This window comes from Schistocerca serialis, chromosome 9 (genome assembly GCF_023864345.2).
Source record: "Schistocerca serialis cubense isolate TAMUIC-IGC-003099 chromosome 9, iqSchSeri2.2, whole genome shotgun sequence".
NCBI lineage: Eukaryota > Metazoa > Arthropoda > Insecta > Orthoptera > Acrididae > Schistocerca > Schistocerca serialis.
The window spans coordinates 127,503,704-127,528,532 of NC_064646.1; the positions used below are offsets into that span (position 1 = coordinate 127,503,704).

Genomic DNA, 24,829 nt, shown 5'->3' on the forward strand with positions numbered 1-24,829 from the left:
ACCAATGAAAGCACAGTAAACAGCAAAAACCTATACATGAGTAAAGAAGATAAACACAAAGGACTTTAATAAAGTCAATGACAATATGGAGAAATGAAAGCAGTTTCAGAAGCAAACTTCAGAAGGTACATGAAATACAAGGATTTATAAGAATGAAGACAAATGTAAAACAAAGTGACAAAAGTTATGGGATACCTACTAATATTCTGTTGGACCTCCTTTGGTCTGCCATAGTGCAGCAGCTTGAGATGGTATGTACTCATCAAGTCACTGGAAGCCCCTGCAGGAATATTGAGCCACGCTGCCTCTACAGCCATCCAAAATTGTGAAAGTGCAGGAGTCTGTGCACAAACTGACCTCTCGACTATGTTCCGTAAATGTTGGATGGGACTCACGTCGGGCGATCTGGATGGCCAAATCATTTGGTCAAACTGTCCAGATGTTCTTCAAACTAGTCGCGAACAACTGTGGACTAGTGACACGGCGCGCGCGCGCGCGCACACACACACACACACGTGTATTTGAGTTGATCGTGTTGCTGCTGACTGAAATTAAATGTCATACGAGTGCAGTACCTGTTGCTACAATTGAGAGATGGGGATATATTATACATGGCCTATGCCTGAATAAAAGAAGGAAAGATAGGATGGCTGGGCTTCTCAAGGAAGAACCCTGTGGTTACTTGCATCACGAAAGTACCTTTATCTTTTTTAGATTAGAACAGGATTCAGGTCCCTGTTATGAAATAAGTTAAAATAACAGAACAGTCCCACAAAATGCCTATGAATGGATAGAAAAGTAGGTTAGCTTAGAGGATTGAATAAGTTAGGAGAGCTTCTTGGCAGAAAATACGCAGAGTTCTGAAAAGGTAGACACCCAGTGTTTATCTGAGTACATGGAAACAGATTTTGTAGCAATCAGCTCACAGAAGTGTGTGCGTGTGAATTAACACTGAAAAATAATTCACTTTTAACTGTAATTGTTTATAGATCCCCACTGGGGAAGAACTGTGAACTTTCTGTTTCCAGCGATTATATGTGTGACACATTGTATATGTTGGTAACAGTGCAAGTTTCTACTGTCTGTGAATGATTATGTTTGCTGCTATTTACTTTTGTTTCACTGAAGAAGTTTGTTCACGTATTACTAAATGTTTGTTGCCCAAGTGCTACATATATTTGTGGAAATACATATCCTTTAGTGTGCAATAAATAAGAACTATGCCACGCATCAAGAAATTCAATAAAATGAAATTCCGTGGTAACCACTTCACAAACAAAGCAAGCCACACTGTTGAAAGTAAACTATGTATCAGTTCTTCAGGGGAGAAACTCCCACATTGCACACCTCCTGGTAACCCAAATTTTTGTGTTAACAATGACGCTGTTTGTAGTGGATTTTTTGTTGTTGTTGTTGTTGATGTGACCATCTTATCTTCTTTGATAAAGGAAGTGGCGAAATGTAAACAATGTTATGGTGTAGGCTGTCTAGAAATAACTGAACAACAAAGAAACAGGAAGGGTTTAGTGTCAAAATTAGTTGTTCTGTGTAGATCCTGCAATAAATCTACCTCGAAAATGACTTCGAACACAGTGCATAATTCATATGATGTAAATTTGAAGTTACTGTATGCAATACGAGCAAAGGATAAAAGGCTGCTCAAACGTTCTGTGGTTTGATAGACCTCCCTCCTCCTCCTCCCAGTAGGTTCATCAAATACATAAAAATACTATTAGGTGCCTTGACGGTTGTGTCTAAAGCACCTATGAAACGTGCCGTAGAAGAAACTGTAAATATTAGTGGAACCAGGGACATTGCTGTTGCACTTGATGGGACACGGCAATGTCAAGGACATCGTTCCTTGAATGATGTTATAAGTGCCACTTCTCTAGAGAATGGGAAAAGTTGTTGATGTTGAGAGTGCTTTGCCACACCTCCCATCATCATTCTAAGAATCATGATGGTTACAGTGGAGGTACGGAGTGTGATGGAACTCTAAAAATATTTCAGAGGTCGGTGCCCGTTTGTAATGTTAGATATACAAAGTACCTAGGTAACGAGGACTCGAAAGCTTTCAACAAAATTAATGATTTCAATGTTTATGGTAATACCTTGGTAACAAAACTGGAGTGTTGTGGACATGTGCAAAACAGGATGGGTGCTAGATTGAGGAAGCCAGGAAGAGAAATGAAAGGAAAGTTGCTATCTGATGGAAAATCCCCCTGTGGCCAAGGCAGATTAACAGAAACTGAAATAGACCTTCTTCAGAGTTATTATGGAATGGCCATTAGACGAACTGCACCTCTGAATGATGTTACAGCAATGAGAAAAGATGTATGGGCCACCTACTTTCATAAGTTGTTCACAGATGACCAGCCTGTTCACGGACTTTGCCCTAAAGGAGCATATTCTTGGTGTGGCTACCAAAAAGCAGCAGAAAGTGGTCAAATATTCCATCATAAGCATTCTATTCCTGAGCCTGTTATGAATGAAATAAAAGCAATTTTTAGAGACCTGAGTGACCCTGTTTTGCTTAGTAAATGTCTTCATGGGGGCACTCAGAATATGTGATATGTTTCAGTGATGGGAGTGATGGAAAGGTTGGAAGTCCTGAGAAATTTAGTCATAAAGATCAGTTGCTTGCGTGTGACGCAACAGGTGCATGAAGCTGAAATATTCGCTCTTCAAGTTAACAAAGAAGCAAGGTGCTAAAAGGAATGCCAAGAGGAAGTCTGAAGATGAAGAAATGCTGCAGGATGAAGACTATGCTTCAGGAATGTTCTGACACACAGTTTCTTTGGACTCATATCTTCATTCACAATTTTCTGCAAGTTGTATTTTCCAGAATTCAGGTACAAATATTTCCTAAAGTTTATAACGAATTGCTCTAATTTTTTTTCTGTAACTTGCAATAGTCCATACTTACGTAGTAGACCTAAGCTTTATTGCAGAATCAACTTAATTATAGAAAAAATAAAAATTTTATTTTAAAAAATTATAAAAAATAAAATGTAAGACGTGATTTTTTTTATCTTTGTAATATACATTGTTGTTGTTGTTGTTGTTGTTCTGGTCTTCAGTTCAGAGACTGGTTTGATGCAGCCCTCCATGCTACTTTATCCTGTGCAAGCTTCTTCATCTCCCAATACCTACAACAATCTGAATCTGCTTAGTGTGTTCATCTCTTGGTCTACCTCTGCGATTTTTATCATCCACACTGCCCTCCAGTACTAAATTGGTGACCCCTTGATGCCTCAGAACATGTCCTACCTTCTCCTAGTCAAACTGTGCCACAAATTTCTCTTCTCCCCAATTCTATTCAGTACCTCCTCATTAGTTATGTGATCTACCCATTTAATCTTCAGCATTCTTCTGTAACACCAAATTTTGAAAGCTTCTATTCTCTTCTTGTCTAAACTATTTACCGCAGATGTTTCACTCCCATACATGGCTACACTCCATACAAATACTTTCAGAAATGACTTCCTGACACTTAAATCTATACTCAATGTTAACTGTCCATGCCAATGCCAGTTTACATTTTATATCCTCTCTACTTCGACCATCATCAGTTATTTTGCTCCCCAAATAGCAAAACTCATCTACTACTTTAAGAGTCTCTTTTCCTAATCTAATTCCCTCAGCATCACCTGATTTAATTCAAATACATTCCATTATTCTCGTTTTGCTTTTGTTGATGTTCATCTTATATCCTCCTTTCAAGGCACTGTCCATTCCGTTCAACTGCTCTTCCAGGTCCTTTGCTGTCCCGGACATAATTAAAATGTCACTGGCGAACCTCAAAGTTTCTATTTCTTCTACACAGATTTTAGTTCCTACTCCGAATTTTTCTTTTGTTTCCTTTACTGCTTGCTCAAAATACAGATTGAATAACATTGGGGACACGCTAAAACCCTGTCTCACTCCCTTCCAAACTACTGCTTTCCCTTTGATGACCCTTGACTCATATAACTGCCATCTGGTTTCTGTACAAATTGTAAATAGCCTTTTGCTCCCTGTATTTCATCCCTGCCACCTTCAGAATTTGAAAGAGAGTATTCCAGTCAACATTGTCAAAAGCTATCTCTACGTCTACAAATGCTAGAAACGTAGGTTTGCCTTTCCTTAATCTATCTTCTGAAATAAGTTGTAGGGTCAGTACTGCCTCATGTGTTCCAACATTTCTACAGATTTACAGCCATGACTTACTAAACTGATAGTTCACAACTGTCAATACCTGTTTTCTTTGGGATTGGAATTATTATATTCTTTTTGAAGTCTGAGGGTATTTCGCATACAACTTAATCACCAGATGGTAGAGTTTTGACAGGGCTGGCTCTCCCAAGGCTATTCGTAGTTCTAATGGAATGTTGTCTACTCCCGAGGCCTTGTTTCGACTTAGGTCTTTCAGTGCTCTGTCAAACTCTTCACGCAGTATGATATCTCTCATTTCATCTTCATCTACGTCCTCTTTCATTTCCATAATATTGTCCTCAAGTACATCGTCCTTGTATAGACCATTTATATACTCCTTCCACCATTCTGTTTTTCCTTCTTTGCTTAGAACTGGGTTTCCATCTGAGCTCTTGCTATTCATGCAAGTGGCTCTCTTTTCGCCAAAGGTCTCTTTAATTTTCCTGTAGGCAGTATCTATCTTACCCCTAGTGATATATGCCTCTACATCCTTAAATTTGTCCTCTAGCCATCCCTGCTTAGCCATTTTGCACTTCCTGTTGATCTCATTTTTGAGACGTTTGTATTCCTTTTTGCCTGCTTCATTTACTGCACTTTTATATTTTCTCCTTTCATCAATTAAGTTCAATATTTCTTCTGTTACCCAAGGATTTCTACTAGCCCTCATCTTTTTACCTACTTGATCCTCTGCTGCCTTTACTATTTCATCTCTCAAAGCTACCCATTCTTCTTTTACTGTATTTCTTCCCCTCGTTCTCTTCAGTCGTTCCCTAATGCTCTCTCCAAAACTCTCTACAACCTCTGGTTCTTTCAGTTTATCCAGGTCCCCTCTCCTTAAATTCCCACCTTTTAGCAGTTTCTTCAGTTTTAATCTACAGTTCATAACCAATAGATTGTGGTATGTCTTACAGTTTACAACCTGGTTCCTAAATCTCTGTCTTACCATTATATAATCTATCTGAAACCATCCACTGTCTCAAGTCCTCTTCCACATATACAACCCCTCTTTCATGATTCTTAAGTGAAGTGTTAGCTATGACTAAGTTATGCTCTGTGCAAAATTCTACCAGGCGGCTTTCTCTTTCATTCCTTACCCCCATTCCATATCCACCTACTACTTTTCCTTCTCTTCCGTTTCCTACTATCTAATTCCAGTCACCCATGACTACCAAATTTTTGTCTCCCTTCACTATCTGTATAATTTCTTTTATCTCATCACACATTTCATCAATCTCTTCAACATCTGTGGAGCTAGTTGGCATATAAACTTGTACTACTGTGGTGGGCATGGGCTTCATGTTTATCTTTGCTACAATAATTCATTCACTATGCTGTTTGTAGCAGCTTACCAATGCTTCTATTTTTTATTCATGATTAAACCTACTCCTGCATTACCCCTATTTGAGTTTGTATTTATAACCCTGTATTCACCTCAGCGTAAGTCTTGTTCCTCCTGCCACCGAACTTCACTGATTCCCACTATACCTACCTTTAACCTATCCATTTCCCTTTTTAAATTTTCTAACCTACCTGTCCGATTAAGGGCTCTGACATTCCACACTCCGATCCGTAGAATGCCAGTTTTCTTTCTCCTGATAACAATGTCCTCCTGACTAGTCCCCGCCTGGAGATCCGAATGGAGGACTATTTTACCTCCGGAATAGTTTACCCAAGAGGACACCATCATCAATAACCATACAGTAAAGCTGCATGCCATCGGGAAAAATTACGGCTGTAGTTTCCCCTTGCTTTCAGCTGTTCGCAGTACCAGTACAGCAAGGCGTTTTGGTTAACGTTACAAGGCCAGATCGGTCAATCATACGGACTGTTGCCCTTGCAACTACTGAAAAGGCTGCGGCTCCTCTTCAGGAACCACACATTTGTCTGGCTTCTCAACAGATACCTCTACATAAATGAAAATTAATTGAAACCATCAGCTGCCAACAGGTGACAGCTGAAAATGTGTGCCCTGACCGGGACTCAAACCCAGGATCTCCTGCTTACATGGCAGACGCTCTATCCATCTGAGCCACCAAGGACACAGATGAATAGCATGGCTGCAGGGACTTATTCCTTGCACACTTCCGGTGAGACCCACATTCCCATCTGTCCACAATCTACAAATGTAATGTTCCTAATACATATTTGCCCACCCACTCACTACTCGCACACACTAAGGTGATGATTCCCGTAAGAGTTTGGGCAACCTGGGCGCATTCGCACAGACGAAGGTCAATGGCCAGGTAGCCTTTAACTATATATGAAGATAGTAACTGTTCTCGAAAGAACAGATAGCATTGATGGCCGTGCAGCTTCTATAGAAATAAATGATAATTAATTGAAAACCTCAGCTACCAACAGGTGTTGTTGATATACATTGGTTATACATACACGCTAACAATCTTCCATCTACATCTACATGATTACTCTGCAATTCACATTTAAGTGCTTGGCAGAGGGTTCATCGAACCACAATCATACTATCTCCCTACCATTCCACTCCCGAACAGCGCGCGGAAAAAACGAACACCTAAACCTTTCTGTTCGAACTCTGATTTCTCTTATTTTATTTTGATGATCATTCCTACCTATGTAGATTGGGCTCAACAAAATATTTTCGCATTCGGAAGAGAAAGTTGGTGACTGAAATTTCGTAAATAGATCTCGCCGCGACGAAAAACGTCTTTGCTTTAATGACTTCCATCCCAACTCGCGTATCATATCTGCTACACCCTCCCCCCTATTACGTGATAATACAAAACGAGCTGCCCTTTTTTGCACCCTTTCGATGTCCTCCGTCAATCCCACCTGGTAAGCATCCCACACCGCGCAGCAATATTCTAACAGAGGACGAACGAGTGTAGTGTAAACTGTCTCTTTAGTGGACTTGTTGCATCTTCTAAGTGTCCTGCCAATGAAACGTAACCTTTGGCTCGCCTTCCCCACAATATTATCTATGTGGTCTTTCCAACTGAAGTTGTTTGTAATTTTTACACCCAGGTACTTAGTTGAATTGACAGCCTTGAGAATTGTACTATTTATCGAGTAATCGAATTCCAACGGATTTCTTTTGGAACTCATGTGGATCACCTCACACTTTTCATTATTTAGCGTCAACTGCCACCTGCCACACCATACAGCAATCTTTTCTAAATCGCTTTGCAACTGATACTGGTCTTTGGATGACCTTACTAGACGGTAAATTACAGCATCATCTGCGAACAACCTAAGAGAACCGCTCAGATTGTCACCCGGGTCATTTATAAAGATCAGGAACAGCAGAGGTTCCAAGACGCTTCCCTGGGGAAATACACAACAAGCAGAATTAGTTCTTTTGTGGATGATACTGCTACTGTAACCAACCCAAGCATATTTTTATATCTGACTCCATCTGAAAGCTGGAAGTGCTCAATTTATTTGAATTGGTGAAAGAAGGTACAGCAATCAGTGGCAACTGTTGTTTATTGTAGCAGATCTAGACTCAGATCACTGACTGACCCATTTTCAATACTACATTAATGTGGCAGCCTGCAAAAGCCTCAATAACCAACTTTTAGAGCCCGGGCCACTATGAGACATGCAAGGAGAGTCAATAAGGTTCTAGAAGTATCGACAACAATGTGGAGCCACATAGACTCCAGCTCCGTGGCCAGCTGTGCTTGGTTTCTCAGTTGAAGATCCATGGTGCGAACAGCCCAATCAAGGTGATCCCACAGACTGTCGATTGGCTTTAAATCCAGGGAGCTCAATAACCAGCAGAGTATGGCAAATGCAGCCTGGTGCTTTTCGAACCATGCATGTGCTTTGCGAGCTGTGTGACACATTATATCGTCCTGGTGGTAGATGGCATCATGCCAAGGAAAAACAAACTGTATGTAGGGGTAGACAGGGTCTCCAAGGATAGATGCATACTTGTGCTGATCCACTGTACCTTCTAGAATGACAAGATCACCAATGGAATGCCACAAAAACATTCCCCAGACCACAATACTACCTCCTCCAGCCTGCACTCTTCCGGCAATTGCTGCAGGATGTTTCCTTTGAGACATTTCACGTCCAATAAGAGCATAAAAAGTAATTCATATGGAAAGGCCACCTGTCATTATTCAGTGGATGTACAGCTGTGGTATTGGTGTGCACCCTCCAGTCTCTGCTGCCAATGAACAGCAGTAAACATGGATGCTGTGGAGGCCCATATGGAGCAATATTCACTAAACAGTTGTAGAGGACATACTGCTGGTAGCTCCTCTGTTCGTTTTGGCGATCATATGCTCAACAGTTGCTATGTATTTGCCCATACACATCTCCGCAGCTGTCATTTAACCTCGTCATCTATGCCCGGTGGTGTATGAACCACAGTCACTTCGGCGCCGGTTTTGGATGGTGCCAATTTGCTACGCACGTTATATATTAACCATGGTGGCAAGTAAACAGTTTCCAGACTAACCATTTCATAAATATTTGCACCCTTGACCCGAAATCCAATGACATGCTCTTTTAGATGTCCGATAAACTGCTCCATTTCCGCATGCCCCAAAACGCATTACACACTTTTCACTAGTAGTGCTGCTACCTGCCTCTGTGAAAGGTTATAACAAGTTGATGTCGAATGTAGATGTTGGTCACATTAATGTGGCTGGATTGTATATAAGAGGATGTACATACAAGCAGATAAAGTTAATGTGTTATCAGCCAATATTTGGCATAGTCCTCTTAGATTATACATGTCGAGAGTTCAAATTACACTTAGGCCACTGTTTACAGTTACCTCACAACCAGCATCAGACAACATTATACATGACTATGGTGCCCCTACATGTTACAGTAATGGTCTGTATACGATAGCTGGTTATTTATACTGCCACGAGAAAAGCCGTTATAAACAAACACATTTACAGTCAATATACAGTACAATGGAAGCGACTACAACAGTGAGTGATGTCAAAGCAGCAAAAATTCATTACAATCACAGTGTAGTAATGTGAACCACTTCACGTAAGTGGCTAATGATGAACGCTATTCATATTATATCAAGGAAGTACATTGTGTATAAATGTATCATTACACATCCATTGGTTTCTGCAAAATTGAACAACAGTAGTTGAAAGAGGATTCTACCAAAACCACGATTTTAGGTACATCATCATTATGTGCACTTAGTGGTGTTTATGTTAGCTTATCACCCATTTATTTATTGTAATTTCCATAATTATGCATCATTACCAGTGTTAATATAAACGTAAAATACAAATAGATCTCAATTTAAAGTATGTATTTTCTAGTTTAATTTCTACTTGTTTGGCAGTCCTTTTGTTGTGCATGTCTGTGACTCATCTGTGTGAATCTTCATATGTGAGGACATCATGGGCAAACTGTGGCCCTTGAAATCAGATGGGCAGCATAATTTGATTTATCAGTTGTATCATTGCACTCTCAAGCTACATGCTCGCCAAATCTAACCTCTAGCTGTCTGCCAGTCCATCTCATGTAACACACACCACAGCGTGGCATTCAATCTTGTATACACTCAATCCATGGTACAAATTTCTTTTTACAATAATGTTCCTCAATACTGAGCCCTGATAATCTGTGGTTGAAAATGTTATGTTCTTTTTACATTTTTTATTAACGGAAGCAATTCTGTCCCCTAATAGGGTAGACAAATTTATTGTCTCTGCTGTCATCAGTGTTAGAAACACTTCCCACTTTATTTTATTAACTGTATTATTGTAGATGTTGATGATATAAATATATGGGTAATTGTTGACTACCCCAATATATTTGATTGTGTTCAATTTGGATCCATATTGTATATTGGAAAGCAGGGTTTTTATTAACCAGTTAAATGCAAAATGGATAAATGCTGTCTTATGTTGGCTCTGGGGGTTAGACACACAGCTGATAATGCTATTGGTACATCTACTTTTCCTATAGATAGCAAAGATATGTTTATCACTAGAAATGCTAATGGTTAAGTCTACAAATTTACGAGTCTGTTTGACTCCGTTTCAAAAGCACTGTAATCACCTTTTAATAGTTAACTATGTACCAACTACACATCTGAAGTAATTTTTCAGTCTATTTGTCAATTCTGGACGATATTGAATCAATCTCTTTTCCAAGAAATTGAAAAAAAAAATATCTACTAGGAAACCTGATAATGGGCTACTCATTCTTAAACCACCATCTTGTAAGAATACTTCTCCCTGAATTTAAAATAATTATAATTTAAAATAAGTGTAAGCACCTAAAGGAATTCTCTTGCTTCATCATTAGATAGTATATTTTGCATCAGAAAGTTTTGGATAATAATCTGTATATTCATGGAATATTGCTGGATATGTACAAAGTGCTTTCTTAAAAGACTCAAGGCATTTACTAGTTACTTCAAGGAAGGGTCCATGTCTACTGCTCACTATCAGGCTACTCTGTGAAAAATAGCTTAGAGTTGACTGGAAAAATAAGAGACTTATCAGAGTCAAATGACTTGAAATTCATCTCATTAAACACACAGACAATTTATATACTAATATTCTAATTGATGTGTTGGCAAATGTGCCAACACCTTGTAGATAGAGGAGGCCGAAATGCATGCTATCTAACGCAGACGGGCGTGAATTCTGGAACAGGATAAGTAGTGAATTCTCATAAGAAAAGTATGCAGCTCCTCGAATACTTAACTTTTATTTATCCTTGTTGTGAATACAGCATTCTTGATGAGACATTTCATACGATAACTATCAAACTATGTAAGGCTAATGGCGCCTTGCTAGGTCGTAGCCATGGACTTAGCTGAAGGCTATTCTAACTGTCTCTCGGCAAATGAGAGAAAGGCTTCGTCAGTGTAGTCGCTAGCAAAGTTGTCGTACAACTGGGGCGAGTGCTATTCCGTATCTCGAGACCTGCCTTGTGGTGGCGCTCGGTCTGCGATCACACAGTGGCGACACGCGGGTCCGACATGTACTAAATGGACCGCAGCCGATTTAAGCTACCACCTAGCAAGCGTGGTGTCTGGCGGTGACACCACACTAATAACTGAAACTATATAGATTATTAAATAAAACTTTTTAATGCAAAATATACTACCTAGCAATGTAAGAGAATTCCTTGAGATGCTTTTCGATGGAGAAATATTCACACAAGAAGATGGTTTAAGTATGGGCAGCGTATTATCAGGTTACCTAGCAGTTATTTTTATCAGTTCATAGGAAAACTAATTGTTTCCAGATGTCCATAAGTGGCAAATACGTCTATATATATATACATAGTACCTTAGATATGAAGATGATACTCTGCTTCTAGCAAAAGGTGATGACTATGACATCAATATTACTGTCAACAGGTTTAATAATTTACATAATAAAACTGTATTTACACATGAAATGGTTACAAGACTTAACCATTAGCACTTCTACATGAAATGAAATGTATTCACAATTCCAAATTTGGACTACTGTCAGGTGTATAATGGATTTCTCACTTTTCATGAGCAATTGCCTTACCATTAGGCTATCCGAGCATGCTTCACAGCTAGACCCAAACTTCCACAAAACGTCAACCATATGTCTACAACCTGCACTCACACAACCACTATGTACATACCCATACAGGGGAGACATTTTAATTGAAAGTCACTGGCCCAGTGTCGGCAGATAAATACAGTATTGCAGTGCCTGTGTGGTTCGGAAGTACGATGCAATGTTCCTTCAGACACACATGTACATCTGAAGGAATATTACACTGTACTTCTGAACAACACAGGCACTGCAAAATTGTATCATATCAGCATTTCTAGTGATAAACTTACCTTTGCTATCTACTGAAAGAGTACATGTACTTATAGCATTATTAACCATATCTCTAAGCATCCAAACCAACACAGAAAGGCATTTTTCCATTTTTGCTTTTAAGTAGTTAATGTAAACACTGCTTTCCAATACAGAATATGAATCCAAGTTGAACATAATCGAATATATTGGGAAAGTCAACAATTACTCACATCAACATCATCTACAATAATATAGTTCACAAAAAAGTGGGAAGTTTTTCTAACGCTGATGACAGCAGTGCCAATACGTTTGTTTGCCCTATTAAGGGAAATTAGTGACAGAACTGCTTCAGTTCGTAAAAAAAAAAAAAAAAAAATTATAGTATTTTCAACCACATACAGTCACGGCTTGATCTTGAGGAATAATGTTGCAAAAAGAAATGTGCACCACAGATTGGGCATATACAAGACTGACTGCCCACATTATGACAAGTGTTATGGGGAGAAACTGGCAGACAATTAAGGGCATGTTGCTTGAGAGTGGAGTGATGCAGCTTATAAGTCAAATTATGCTGCCCATCCGATTTCAAGTGGCCATGTTGTGACTGTGATGTCCTCGATGATGAGGAAGTTGTATCCATGTGAAGAGGATAGGTGTATAAATTTGTTGGAGAACGTCAACGTCAAGATTAATTGCCATCAAGCATCTCTTCGGGGAGGGGGGGAGGGGGTGGGGGACACTGCTCAGTGATCAGGTGTCCACGAGAGCTACCGGTTTTTGAGATTTGAAGATCTGTCGTGGTTGACCAAATGAGGTGAATGCCGAAGACGTATGGATTTGGCACGAATGACATGTTTACGGCTATCCACCTTGAACACTATTTATGAGTATGTATGCTCTGTGAGCTTCCATAATTGAATTTAGATGTATTTAAGCAGTTTATCAACAGTTTGCTATCTATAATGTCTATCAGTAAACTAATATAACATCATTTACCCTTATATTACTTGTGATGTAAGGGCACCTTATCACGTATAAGCATCTGAACTGCTCAGCAACTAGCTGTCACTCACTCACACTCACTTTAGATGAATTTTGTTCCATTATTTATTAAACTTGAAGTAACATACTTTAAATCGAGATCTGCTTGTATCTTATGTTTCTTTTAGTGCTGGTAGTGATGCATAATTATAGAAATTACAATAACCTAGAGAGTGACTAGTTAACATAAGCATCACTCGGGGCACATAGTTGTGTTCCTACAACTGTGGTTTTCATGTAATCCTTTTTTTTAACTACTGTCGTTAAATTTTATAGAAACCAAAGAATGTGTACTGTTTATAGACAAATTTATATACACTGTACATCTTTGATACAATATGTATAACAATTACATAAATATTATTAGTCACTTACATGAAGTAAGTCTCATTACTACCACTTTGGTTGAAAAGAATTTTTTCTATTTTAACATCACTGACTGTTGCAGTCACTTCTGTCGCATATCGACAATACATACATTTGCTACACATGATAATACAAATAACTAGCTATTATATATAATGTGTTATTGTTACATGACATGTACAGAGAGGCCTATAGCCATGTATGATGTACCCTGAGGCCAGATAACTGTAAACAGCGATGTTAGGGCAATTTGAGCTCTTGACGTCTATAGTCCAAGAATTGGCTGAAATGTGTTAACTTTTATGTGCTGATATATAATATCCACTTACATGTGAAACTTTTACAATTGTACTTTGACGTTTTAACATGTACGTGACTGTATGCTAACTGGTTCCTGTATTACCTCTAGCATTGAAGATGGTCACTCAGTAACAGAACTCTGTACCTTCTACAATAAATTCAAGTTGCCTGTGATTGCTGTACCCTCTTTCGCTAACTGAATCAAAGCATACATACTTGTACAATGTCCTTAAAATTAATTCTTATCGGTTTCCTGCGAATGATCTCACTCTCAGTTTTAAAGACCCAACATAGTCTGTTTTTGTGCATCTAGAGATACTACACCAATGATAAGTGTAAAACAGTGTGAAAATAATAAATAGGGTGGAAACTTCAAAATTCTTGAATATCCATATTGATGAGAATTTATATTGGAAAAAACACATTTTGGAACTCTGTTCAAAAAAATATGTTGTGAGAATAAAACGTAGTGCTCACACATGGTCATCTTGTAGACGTGTGTTTAAGGCGTTAGGCATTTTGATTACTGCCTCATAGCATTAAATTTTTGCAAATAATCAACTGCCATTCAAAAGGTACAACGATATACGTAATTACAATACCAGAGGAAAAAATTAAATTAATTACTCCACATTAATGTTGACTTTAGCACAAAAAGGGGTATCCAGTGATATAGCCGTCTGACGAGCAGCAAAAGAAAAAAGACTGAAAAAGTTTCTTCTTGACAACTTCTTCTATTTCATAGAAGAATTGCTGTTATTGAAATGTGTAGAACGTGGTGAGTAGGAATTACTAACTCAAAAAACTAAACCATTTGAAAACTATCACCATGTAGAAATATTTACAAACTAATTTTTATGAGAATATAAAATGACTTGTTCTACATCATTACGATTTATTGTGCTAATGATCCATGGAATATGAAACTAACTAAACAACTAACTGTGACTGCAGCAATACATTTGAGAATGAATTGGGACTCCCCAACAGTCTATAATGTGACCAACACACATACACACACACACACACACACTGCTTCACCCTCTCCCTTTCTCTCTCTGCAGCAATTATTTTCATGGCTTCAGGAGTGTTATGCAGTGACAGCAGAAATAAAATGTGAGTTGTTGTATATCAACGAAGCAACAAAGTTGTTTGGAGAAGAAAGATGGCACTCCCAAACCCACCCTATAGTAAGCAGCAAGACTGTCCCTATGAGGGGGTAATCCTGATCAAAAATGCATCTGTCACTGGAATTCCCAATGTCTTAAAGTTAAGAGGGATATCAGAATAAGTGGTAGCCACAGGATAAAAACTATTCCGCCAACTCCCCCCCCCCCCCCCCTCTCTCTCTCTCTCTCTCTCTCTCTCTCTCTCTCTCTCTCTCTCTCTCTCTCACCCCCCCCCCTCCCCCAAACATATACATTCTTTACAAAGAGGTACTGTCATGGATCAACCTTAGTGCTGGAGCTTAAGCCACCCTCTGACAATGAAGACGGTAAACATCTTTGAAAATTCAAATTTTATCTCAAATGTGAAGTAATTTTAACACAGAGAAAATTTCTTATGGTACACAAAAACAAAAATGCAAATTGATAGAAACAAAAAATGTTAAAATGTTAATCGCTCAAGTGTAGGATCCATGAGAATAAGGAGCATTAAGAAAATGAATTTAGAGATCAAAAACACTAGATTGGATGCACAAGGGTACAAAGTATATCATCTTCAGCGTTGACTGTACAGATTATTTACGGTGTGTCCGAAAGTCAGAACTGCTCTAAACAGTGCACAAATGGCAAGAGGAAGGGACGAGGGGGATATTGATATAAGCAAAGGGGGTGTGGTGAAACTTTCTGGGTGACCTGTGAGAGCAGTCTGTCATCTTGGTACCCGTCATACAGGATTCAGTTCACAGTTCTTCATTGAGAGGAGGAGGAGGGGGGTGGGGGCAGGGGGGCCGGGTCATGTGATACATGTTTTAAGTGTTGAATTTGACCAGAAACACAATGGTGAAGTCCATTTTGCTATAATTTGACTGGTAAAAAGTCATGTGTCATTTGTTATAATATGTGTAATTTATCATCCAACATGCTCAAACGTTTTGCTTACTTTCTTGCAGGTGTGCCGTCAACAATGTGCCACTGACTGAAGAATAGAGGATCTAAATCATCCTGCTAGCTGATGTCCGGAGTTCCAAGGCAATTACCAGTGACTTCAACTAGCAACACAGGTAGCAGGGAACGGAGTGTGTCGTCAGGAAATTGATCAGAAAATTTCAAGAAATGGGATTGGTAGCAGATAAGCCCTTTACTGGCTATCCCCACACAGCAACTGACAAGGCTAAAACCACGCCAGTGTTAGCAGCAGTGGCCACGAATCCTGTCCAAGGTATCAGGTGACTGGCACAATGGTGTGGCACTCCTCTGAGAAGTATCCACTGAATCCTACAGAGACAGAAATGGCACCCATTTAAAATGCAACTGCAAAAACATCTGGCAGAAGATGACCCTAATCAGAGGGTGCAGCCACCAATCACAGTATTGCTTACGACATACTCTTTAGAAAAGAGGTGAATTTTTACAGGAATGAGCAAGTCAAAAACCACAACTTGCGATACTGGTCATTGGATAACTCAAGGTGGACGTCTCCCTGTAGGCCTCAGGACGTGGCAAAATGACAGTATAGTGTGGCACTTGGTGAATGCATCTCATTGGTCCTACCTTGCCGACAGAAATGCTTAATGCTGCGACCTATCTGCCAGATGAAGTGGTCATGTCTACGCTTCTCAATAAAGATGGGACATTTTCTTTGTGCTTTCAGCAGGGTAGGGTGCCTGTGTACAGTAATAGCTCGACACGCAGCTACCCAGTTGTCGTATTGACTGTCATGGTCCCATGGAGTGGCCGCAATGTTCACTTGATTTGACCCCTAAGATTTCTACCTGTGGGGATACCTGAAGCTCATGGTGTATCCTGTGGAGGTGCAGAATCTGGAACAGTGGATTATCAAGGCCAGTTATGTCGCACCTGCAGTGAAGCATCATGTCGATGCAAACTTTCTCCGAAGGATACAGAAATGTCTTCAGGTACACACAAAGTGTGCAGAACACATTCTGTGAAATGCACTTTGTTTTGTAATGTGTTGCGTGCCATTCATGTTGTGATTCATGATGAATTCCACATGCTACATAAAGTGATCCATAACGTTTTATCACTTTTTACCTATCTCGTCAAATTCTACCATTCGAACATGTATCACACAAGCCCCTCCCACTGAAGAAATGTAAGCTGAATCCAATACGGCAGATAGCACAATGAAGGACAGCTCTCGCAGTTCACCAAAAAGTTTCCCCTCACCCCCTTTGCTCGCCAATGGTCATACCATGTTAAATGCATCCTCTCTGCTTATATCCATATCCACCCCATCCCTGCCCCTTATCATTTTCACAAAATTCAGCCCAGTCATAACTTTTGGGGTACCCTGTATTTCACAATCGCAGTTTTGGCCTTAAGACTATTATCATGTGAAACTGCAAAAGATTTTGTTTCAACACATGTCAAACTTCAAAATACTTTGAAATGTGTACACGTCATCATCAGAATCAAGCCTTTTCACTTTAAGAATATACTATCACTGATTGACCACGAAACTCGGTACATTGTGAAATGATGTAAATTACATGAATTACTGCCAATGTTAACATCCTTAATGCGAATCGCAATAAACCGATCTTAGGCAACTGATGCAAAAATACATTCGCATGTTTTTAATACCTTTTCACAAAGACACGTCACTGGAAGAAACTGACAATTTTTTTTCTGTAAGTCAGTATAAATAGGCATCAAAATATTTTACATCATATACAAAAATCAAATATTTTGTTTTCAAAGGTTATATCACTGCACCCTAAAAATTCCCTTGGGGACGTAAGGAAAATTAATGTCCAGTAATTAAAAACATCGAAATTTTGGAAGCAGGCCTAACAGAAATGGAAAAACCTAATATTGCCACTCTATCTAGAATTTAGATGGTACACTAGTATTAAGCAAAGAAAGGAAAGTTGAATGATGTAAGGTATGTACAGAGAGGCTCTACCAGGGAAATGATCTTGAAGGCAATTTTACAGAAAGGCAAAGGACACAGATGAAGATAAGACGGGAATATGATACTGTGAGAAGAATCTGACAGAGCACTGAATGACCTAAGTCCAACTAAGGCCCCTGGAGAAGATGATATTCCCTCAGAATTATTGAGATCCTTCCGAAAGCCACCCAGTACAAAACTATTCCACCTAGTGTGCAAGATATATGAGACAAATGAAAGAGTCAGAATGAATAATTTCGATTCTAAAGATAGTACGTACCAACAGGTGTGAATATTATGGAACTATCAGTTTATTAAGTAATGGTTGCAAAATACTGACCTGAATTATGTATCAATGAATGAAGAAAAAGAGGTGCAAGATGACCAATCTGACCTCAGTGAAAATCAGTTTGAGTTCTGGAGAAATGTGGGTACTCATGTGGCAATACTGACACACTGACTTAGCTTAGAAGCTAAGTTTAAAAAAAGGCAGACCTACATTTATAACTTTGTAGATTTAGAGAAAGCCTTTAAAACATTGTTGATTAGAATACAGTCTTTGGAATTCTGAAGGATGTAGGGTCAAAACACAGGCAGCAAAAAGTTACATTCAGCTTGTACTGAAATCAATCTATACGAGTAGAAGGATACAAAAGGAAAGCAGTAGATGAGAAAGGAGTGAGACAAGATTGTAGCCTATCCACAATGTTGTCCAATCTGTAGACTTAGCAAGCTGTAAAGGAAACTAAGGAGAAATTTCAAATAGTAATTAAAGTTCATGGAGAAGGAATAAAAACTCTGAGATTTCCCGATGCCATTGTAATTCCATCAGAGACAGTAGAGGACTTGTCAGAGCAACTGAACGGAATCAAGAGTGCCTTGGAAAGAGATTCTGATACATCAACAAAAGTAATACAAGGGTAATGGTAAGTAGTTGAACTAAATCAGACAATGTTATGAGGCTTATATTAGAAAATGAGACACTAAAAGTAGCTGATCAGTTTTGCTGCGTACCCCAGTAGAATAACTGATAATGGACACAGTAGAGAGGTTATAAAATGTAGACTCACTGTTGCAAGGAAAGCACTTCTGGAAAAGAGGAATCTGTTAACATCAAATATAAATTTAAGTGTTTTGAAATGTTTTCTGAAAGTATTTGTCTAACATGTAGCCTTTTAAGGAAGTGAAACTTTAATGATAAGCAGTTAAAGCAAAAAGAGAGTAAACACTTCTGACGTGTGGCTCTGTAGAAGAATGCTGCCGACAAGATTGGTAGATGGTGGTGGTGGTTAGTGTTTAACGTCCCGTCGACAACGAGGTCATTAGAGACGGAGTGCAAGCTTAGGTTAGGGAAGGATTGGGAAGGAAATCGGCCGTGCCCTTTCAAAGGAACCATCCCGGCACTTGCCTGAAACGATTTAGGGAAATCACGGAAAATCTAAATCAGGATGGCCGGAGACGGGATTAAACCGTCGTCCTCCCGAATGCGAGTCCAGTGTGCTAACCACTGCGCCACCTCGCTCGGTAAGATGGGTAGACTGGATAACTAATGAGGAGGTACTTAATAAAACTGGGAAGAACATTTACGGCACAAACTGACTGAGAGAAGGGATCAGCTCTTACGACACATTTTGAGCCAACTGTCACGATGCTATTGGAAGAAATCGGTGTGGTGCGAGGAAGATGGAAGGGGTGGGAGGGAATCTAGTGGGGGGAAGGGGGGGGGGGGGGGCAAGAGACGAATACGGTAATCACATTCAAATGCATGTAGACTGCAGTAGTTATTTCGAAATGATGAGGCTCGCGCCAGAGAGACTATTGTGGAGAGCTGTGTCAAACCAGTCTTACGACTAAAGACCACAGGAACACTGTAATAGTTATGGTAACTGTACCTCAACAGCACACTGACGCATTCCAAACAAAACTTCAACATCAAAAACTAAAAGTTCAAACCTGAGATACCGCTTAAGGATTTTTTTTTCTTTTCTTTTCACTGAACAGTTTTTGTTTTTAATGTCATTTGGATTCCACCCAAGATATCCCACTATCATAGTATTAAAACATGTATGTGAAAAGTATGAACTGGTAAAATAAAGAAAGTGTTTAGATGTATAACACAGAAGCTATTCTGCATCATCTTCCTAGTAATAAGCAGAAATAAAATCCAAAGCAAAGTCTACATCCACCAGAGTATCAAAATACTGCTCACCCCGAAGACTTATCCTTGTCAGACGCCGTCTGTTCCTTGTCAGCTGGTGACGCTGTTGGTGTGGGTCGACCGTCCTTGACATCTAATGTCGTAGATGTCGTGGTAGAAACTGCTAAAGGCGTGGTTGCGGACGGAGCAGGTGACGAGGATGGTGCAGGTGCCACAGGAGGTGGTGAAGGAGGAGGAGGCGCCATCTCCTGCTTCTGTTGTTGCTGCTCTCGTTGGAGACGAGTCGTCACACCACCGGGAACATCGGCAAGGGACTGAGCACCACTACCACTCCCGGAACCACTGGCACCACTTACTTTCCCGTGAGGATTGTTTCGAGAAGCGCGTGTCCGTTGTCGCGATTTGCGCAGGAGCTGTTTGTAGTTTTCTGTCTTCTTACTCAAGTAATAATACTGGACGCAATCACAGACACTCTTGCGCTCCAGGTAAGAGGCGATGAGGCCGAAGTTCTTCGGATGCTGCAAATACTTCTCTTTAAATAACTCGCGTTCCGACTCGGTCCAAACATTCAGCAATTGTCGTTCCTTATATTCTGCCGTAAAATCTTCGATACGACCATTGTCATTAGAGAACGTCACACGCCTTTGCCTCGCATCCAAGAGTATCGGGGGGATTACAGCATAGGATCGCATCTTCTTGTCTTCCATCTGTGGTGAAGAAAAGTTGTTTATTAATCTATTTTTTACATAAGTGACTGAATACAGTAGTAGCAGCACTAGTGACATTCACCTCAACATCACTTCCTTACACCACAATGACACGAATTTAATGTGAGTGTGTAAATTATTAAACAGACTAAAATACTCATTGTGCAAATGACAACTAACCAAATGAAATTATCTTATGCACTGCCATCATATAAGCACTGTGAATAAAACTTTATGGTGTTGCAAATCCCACTGCAAATTTAATTTTATTCTTTCAAATCAAACTTTTTTGAACTGCAGAACTACTGTGCTCACGAGTCCAAACTAACATCCGCAAAATTCTGTGAAGCAAATGGAAGTACCACATTCACTAAAAATAGACAAGAGAATTGAAATGGTATCAAGAGGAAAGTTTATACTGGATCTCCAGCTTCCAAAATTTAAAATGTTCACTTCATCTACGTGAAGAAGATGACAGCCACTCTCTAAGACAAAGCAAAACTTTTAGGGTGAACTAGAGCTAGGCTTAGCTGTCTGGACAGCCAGACTTAGGGATGGATAATTTGGGTATACTGCAGGCCAGGGGCCTGTCGAAGGACAATCATCCCGCATCTACTGAGGCTAAAGCACAGTGTTTAGGCCAGAACTAAAAAACACGAGTAGAGGAGGGAGAAAGGGGGAGGGCGCAGAAGGGGGAGTTACACTCATATTTTTATCAGCCCAACAATACCAATTCAACCAAAATTACTTATTCCCAACTACATCATCATCGCACCGTCCTGCTCCTCGCAATGTTCAAAACAATACCTGACTTGTGGCAGGAATATCACAATACTACAAGGTCCAATCACATTAATATGATCACTGCCTATGTTCGACGTCAATGTGCAGTAACCTCTCATCACAGATGGCAGGTGACAGCACTAACGGTGGAGGGTACATAAACCATGTCGGGGAATGCAAAAAACAGTGCAGTCATTGTCGTAACATGGAAACAAAGTGATTTATTTGACATCCAAAGAGGTACAGAGGTACAACCACTGACTTTCAGAGGCCAAGGATGGAAGCATTTCTGAAACGGCTAAGTTTGTAAACTGCTTGTGTGCCACTGTGGTTGAAGTATACAACGCATGGCAAAAGGGAACTATCCAAAACTGGTGCCGAGGAACCTATAGTCGACTAATGGCCATAGATGACGAAGGTGAATGATGGCTGCAGAGAGGTATGCAAGCAAACTGACATGAAAATGTTGAGTAATTGACCACTCAGATGAACCAATGGGCTACCAACAGTGCCTCCTCAACAACCATACAGCGAACTTTGCTGCCTATGTGCCACTGCAGCAGATGCCAGGTTCATGTACCCATTCTGACTGCTGTTCACCAGTGACAAAGGCTAGAATTTGCACGCCAATACGACAACTAGATATCCACTGAGTGGTGAAAGGTGACCTCCTTAAATGAATTACATTTTATGATCCACCGAACATATGGCCTTTGGCGTGCATGACCCTGCAACAACTGTCAGGAAGGACCAGGCAAGAGGATGGAGCATCATGATCTTTATAATGTTTTCATGGCATTCCCTGGGTGATTTCATCATTCTCTGCTGGAAGGCATAATGGATCAACAAAAGTACACCTCTGTCCTTGGGGAACATGTCCACCTCTATGTGCAATTTGTTTTTCCTCAGCACAATGGCATCTAGCAGCAGGACAATTCAATGTATGTGCGTGGTACGAAAAGCACCTGAGAGAGTTTACCATATTCTCCTGGCCACCATGCTTATTGAATAAACCCAACTGAGAATCTGTTGGAGCACGTTAATCGGGCTGTTGGCGCCGTGAACCCTCAACAGGCAAACCTAGTGCAGTTGGGATTGGCAATGGAGTCGGCACTGCTCCACATCCCTGTCAGTACCTTCCAGAGCCTCACTGACTCTCTTACGCACATCTCGCAATGGTCCATGTAAAAAAATATGGTTATTAAGGTCTTTGTCATGTGGTCACATTAGTGTAACTGGATAGTGTAAAACAAAACTATCTTTGGCAGTAAAATCTATTATTGTGGTAAAGCAAAGAGATTCAAAAGAAAATGAAACAAAACTGTATCATTATCTGGATTTTTCAGGAAGTGATCAGTTATGTCTCAGGATAGAAAGTCATCAACATTCAATGAATTTTTTTACAAAAATATTAACAAAATGAAAAGTTATATAAGTTGCAAAAACAGGGTGATAAACGTACAAACTTACAGAAATTATAAAGATGAGATTCATATCAGAGCCACTGACAATTTCAAACTGAACAGTTACGACCTATCATCATTAGTCAGTTGCTTACTAAATCACAACAAAAAGTTAGAGACTCAGTATATTTAACTGGGATTGCCTCGAGTGCAAATGGTAATTCAGAACTGTAACATGACTTCAGACAGAAAATAGAGACAAGAAAAGCACAATGTATTCAGGTTGAGATACATATTTTTATCAGAAGATATCAAAATGTTGGAAAAAATAGAGAAAATATAACAATATCAGCCTGGGGCAAGTATTCACAAACAATATCCAAGAGCCAAGTGAATTGGTTAATGTTGCTGTGGATTACCATTGAGGCAACTTTAGAAAAGACAACCATCCACCATCAAGAACAACCATTGAACTCTTAAGTAGGTAATTCAACTACTTCTTCACAGAGCAGCACCAATGACAATCCGTATTTGACTTATCCTGTGAACTTGGTGGGAAAGTACAACCTATCAATGTCTCTTTCTTATTACCTGATAACTTAATCCTCGACTGGGCATGCCAGTTTCTATAACACAAGTGGGTGCGGGCCTACACTGCACACATACAAAAAACAGATGTCCTTACGTTACCAAGGTAAACATGTATAAGCAAAATCGCAAACGATGAAATAAATTTCCATTATATTAGCTATGTCCCTGTTTAACAAAACAATAATATAAAAAAAACTTTCATTGTATCACTCTGATGCCATGTAGAAGTGTTACCCTACAGTAATGACACTCGAAGCATTAAATAGCACAGCTGCATCAGATCACAGTCAAGTGCTTACTCGATTCTCTGGAAGAGAAGTGCCTCATTGTGAGATTGTGCTGCTAGTTTGGAAACTAGATCATTTTCTTGCATGGATTGTTCGTTTTTTTATTGCCTAGCTCGCTATTTTTATATTTTACTGCTGTTCACTTGGACGTATGACAGCACAACTTAAAAGTGTATTGGCTCAAACAATAATGAAGGAACAGGTACAGGCTCGCAGTTTTACAGCAACAACGGTACAGTACAAGACAATGTTATTTGTAGTTGGTGCACTTTATACATAGGTGCGCAAGATTCCCATAAAAATCTCAATAGCGGCCACTTTATACAAACAAAAATATGGTGTGAATTCAACTTTCCAGGTATAGACTGGGAGATTCATGCTATCAAAACCGGTACCAGAGACAAGGATTTCTATGACATTATTTGTCCGAAAATTACTTCAAGCAGGTAACTTGAGAATCAACCTCCTAGTAACACACCTGAACTTCTTAAATCAGTTAACATAAAGGACAGAATCAGTGTTCATAAGGCTGTGTTAACAACTATGACTACAAGTTATCAAAAAAAGCAGTGTTAAGAACGGTATGAAAATATTTTTGCTCAGCTAAAGTGACAGGATAAAATTGCAGAGTATCTGAGTAGTCAACGTCAAACATCAGTGCTGGGGACAAAGACGTGGAGCACAACATTCAAAAGCATCGTTCAATAAGCCTTAGACAGGTATGTTTTGAGTAATACGTTAAGCGGCGGTAAAGTTCCACTGTGAGTGGATAGCCATGTTAGAAAACTGCTACATAAACAAAGAGAGCTTCATTATAGACTCAAGAGAAGTCAAAACCTAGCTGACAAATAAAATGTGAACAAAGTGAAAATAAGGATAATGACTGCATCAAACCAGTCTCAGGACTGAAGACCACAACAACAACAATCAATAGGAAAGTCAATGCAACAAAAATGGTATGGTTAGAAACTTATAGTTAGCAAAAACAAAATTTTAGCGGTAAATACTGAACCAGAACAGTAAAATTAATGAGAGTGAATCAGAAATTTAAAAAATGATACATAAAAAGTGAGCAGGTGAAAAGTTTCTGTGGAACAAACAATGCGGAGCTGCAACAATACTTTTAAGGTCTGGTTGAAGAAAAATAGGT

General features: G+C 39.5%; 1 protein-coding gene across 1 annotated transcript in view; it reads right to left on the reverse strand.

Moving 5' to 3' along the window:
* LOC126419202 (uncharacterized) overlaps positions 1–24,829 on the reverse strand; it is a 269,493-nt gene that overhangs the window by 159,899 nt on the left and 84,765 nt on the right. Inside the window, exon 9 of the mRNA XM_050086337.1 lies at positions 19,960–20,615. Within this exon, the coding sequence (XP_049942294.1) occupies positions 19,960–20,615 (656 nt within the window). The remainder of the gene's footprint in view (positions 1–19,959; positions 20,616–24,829) is intronic.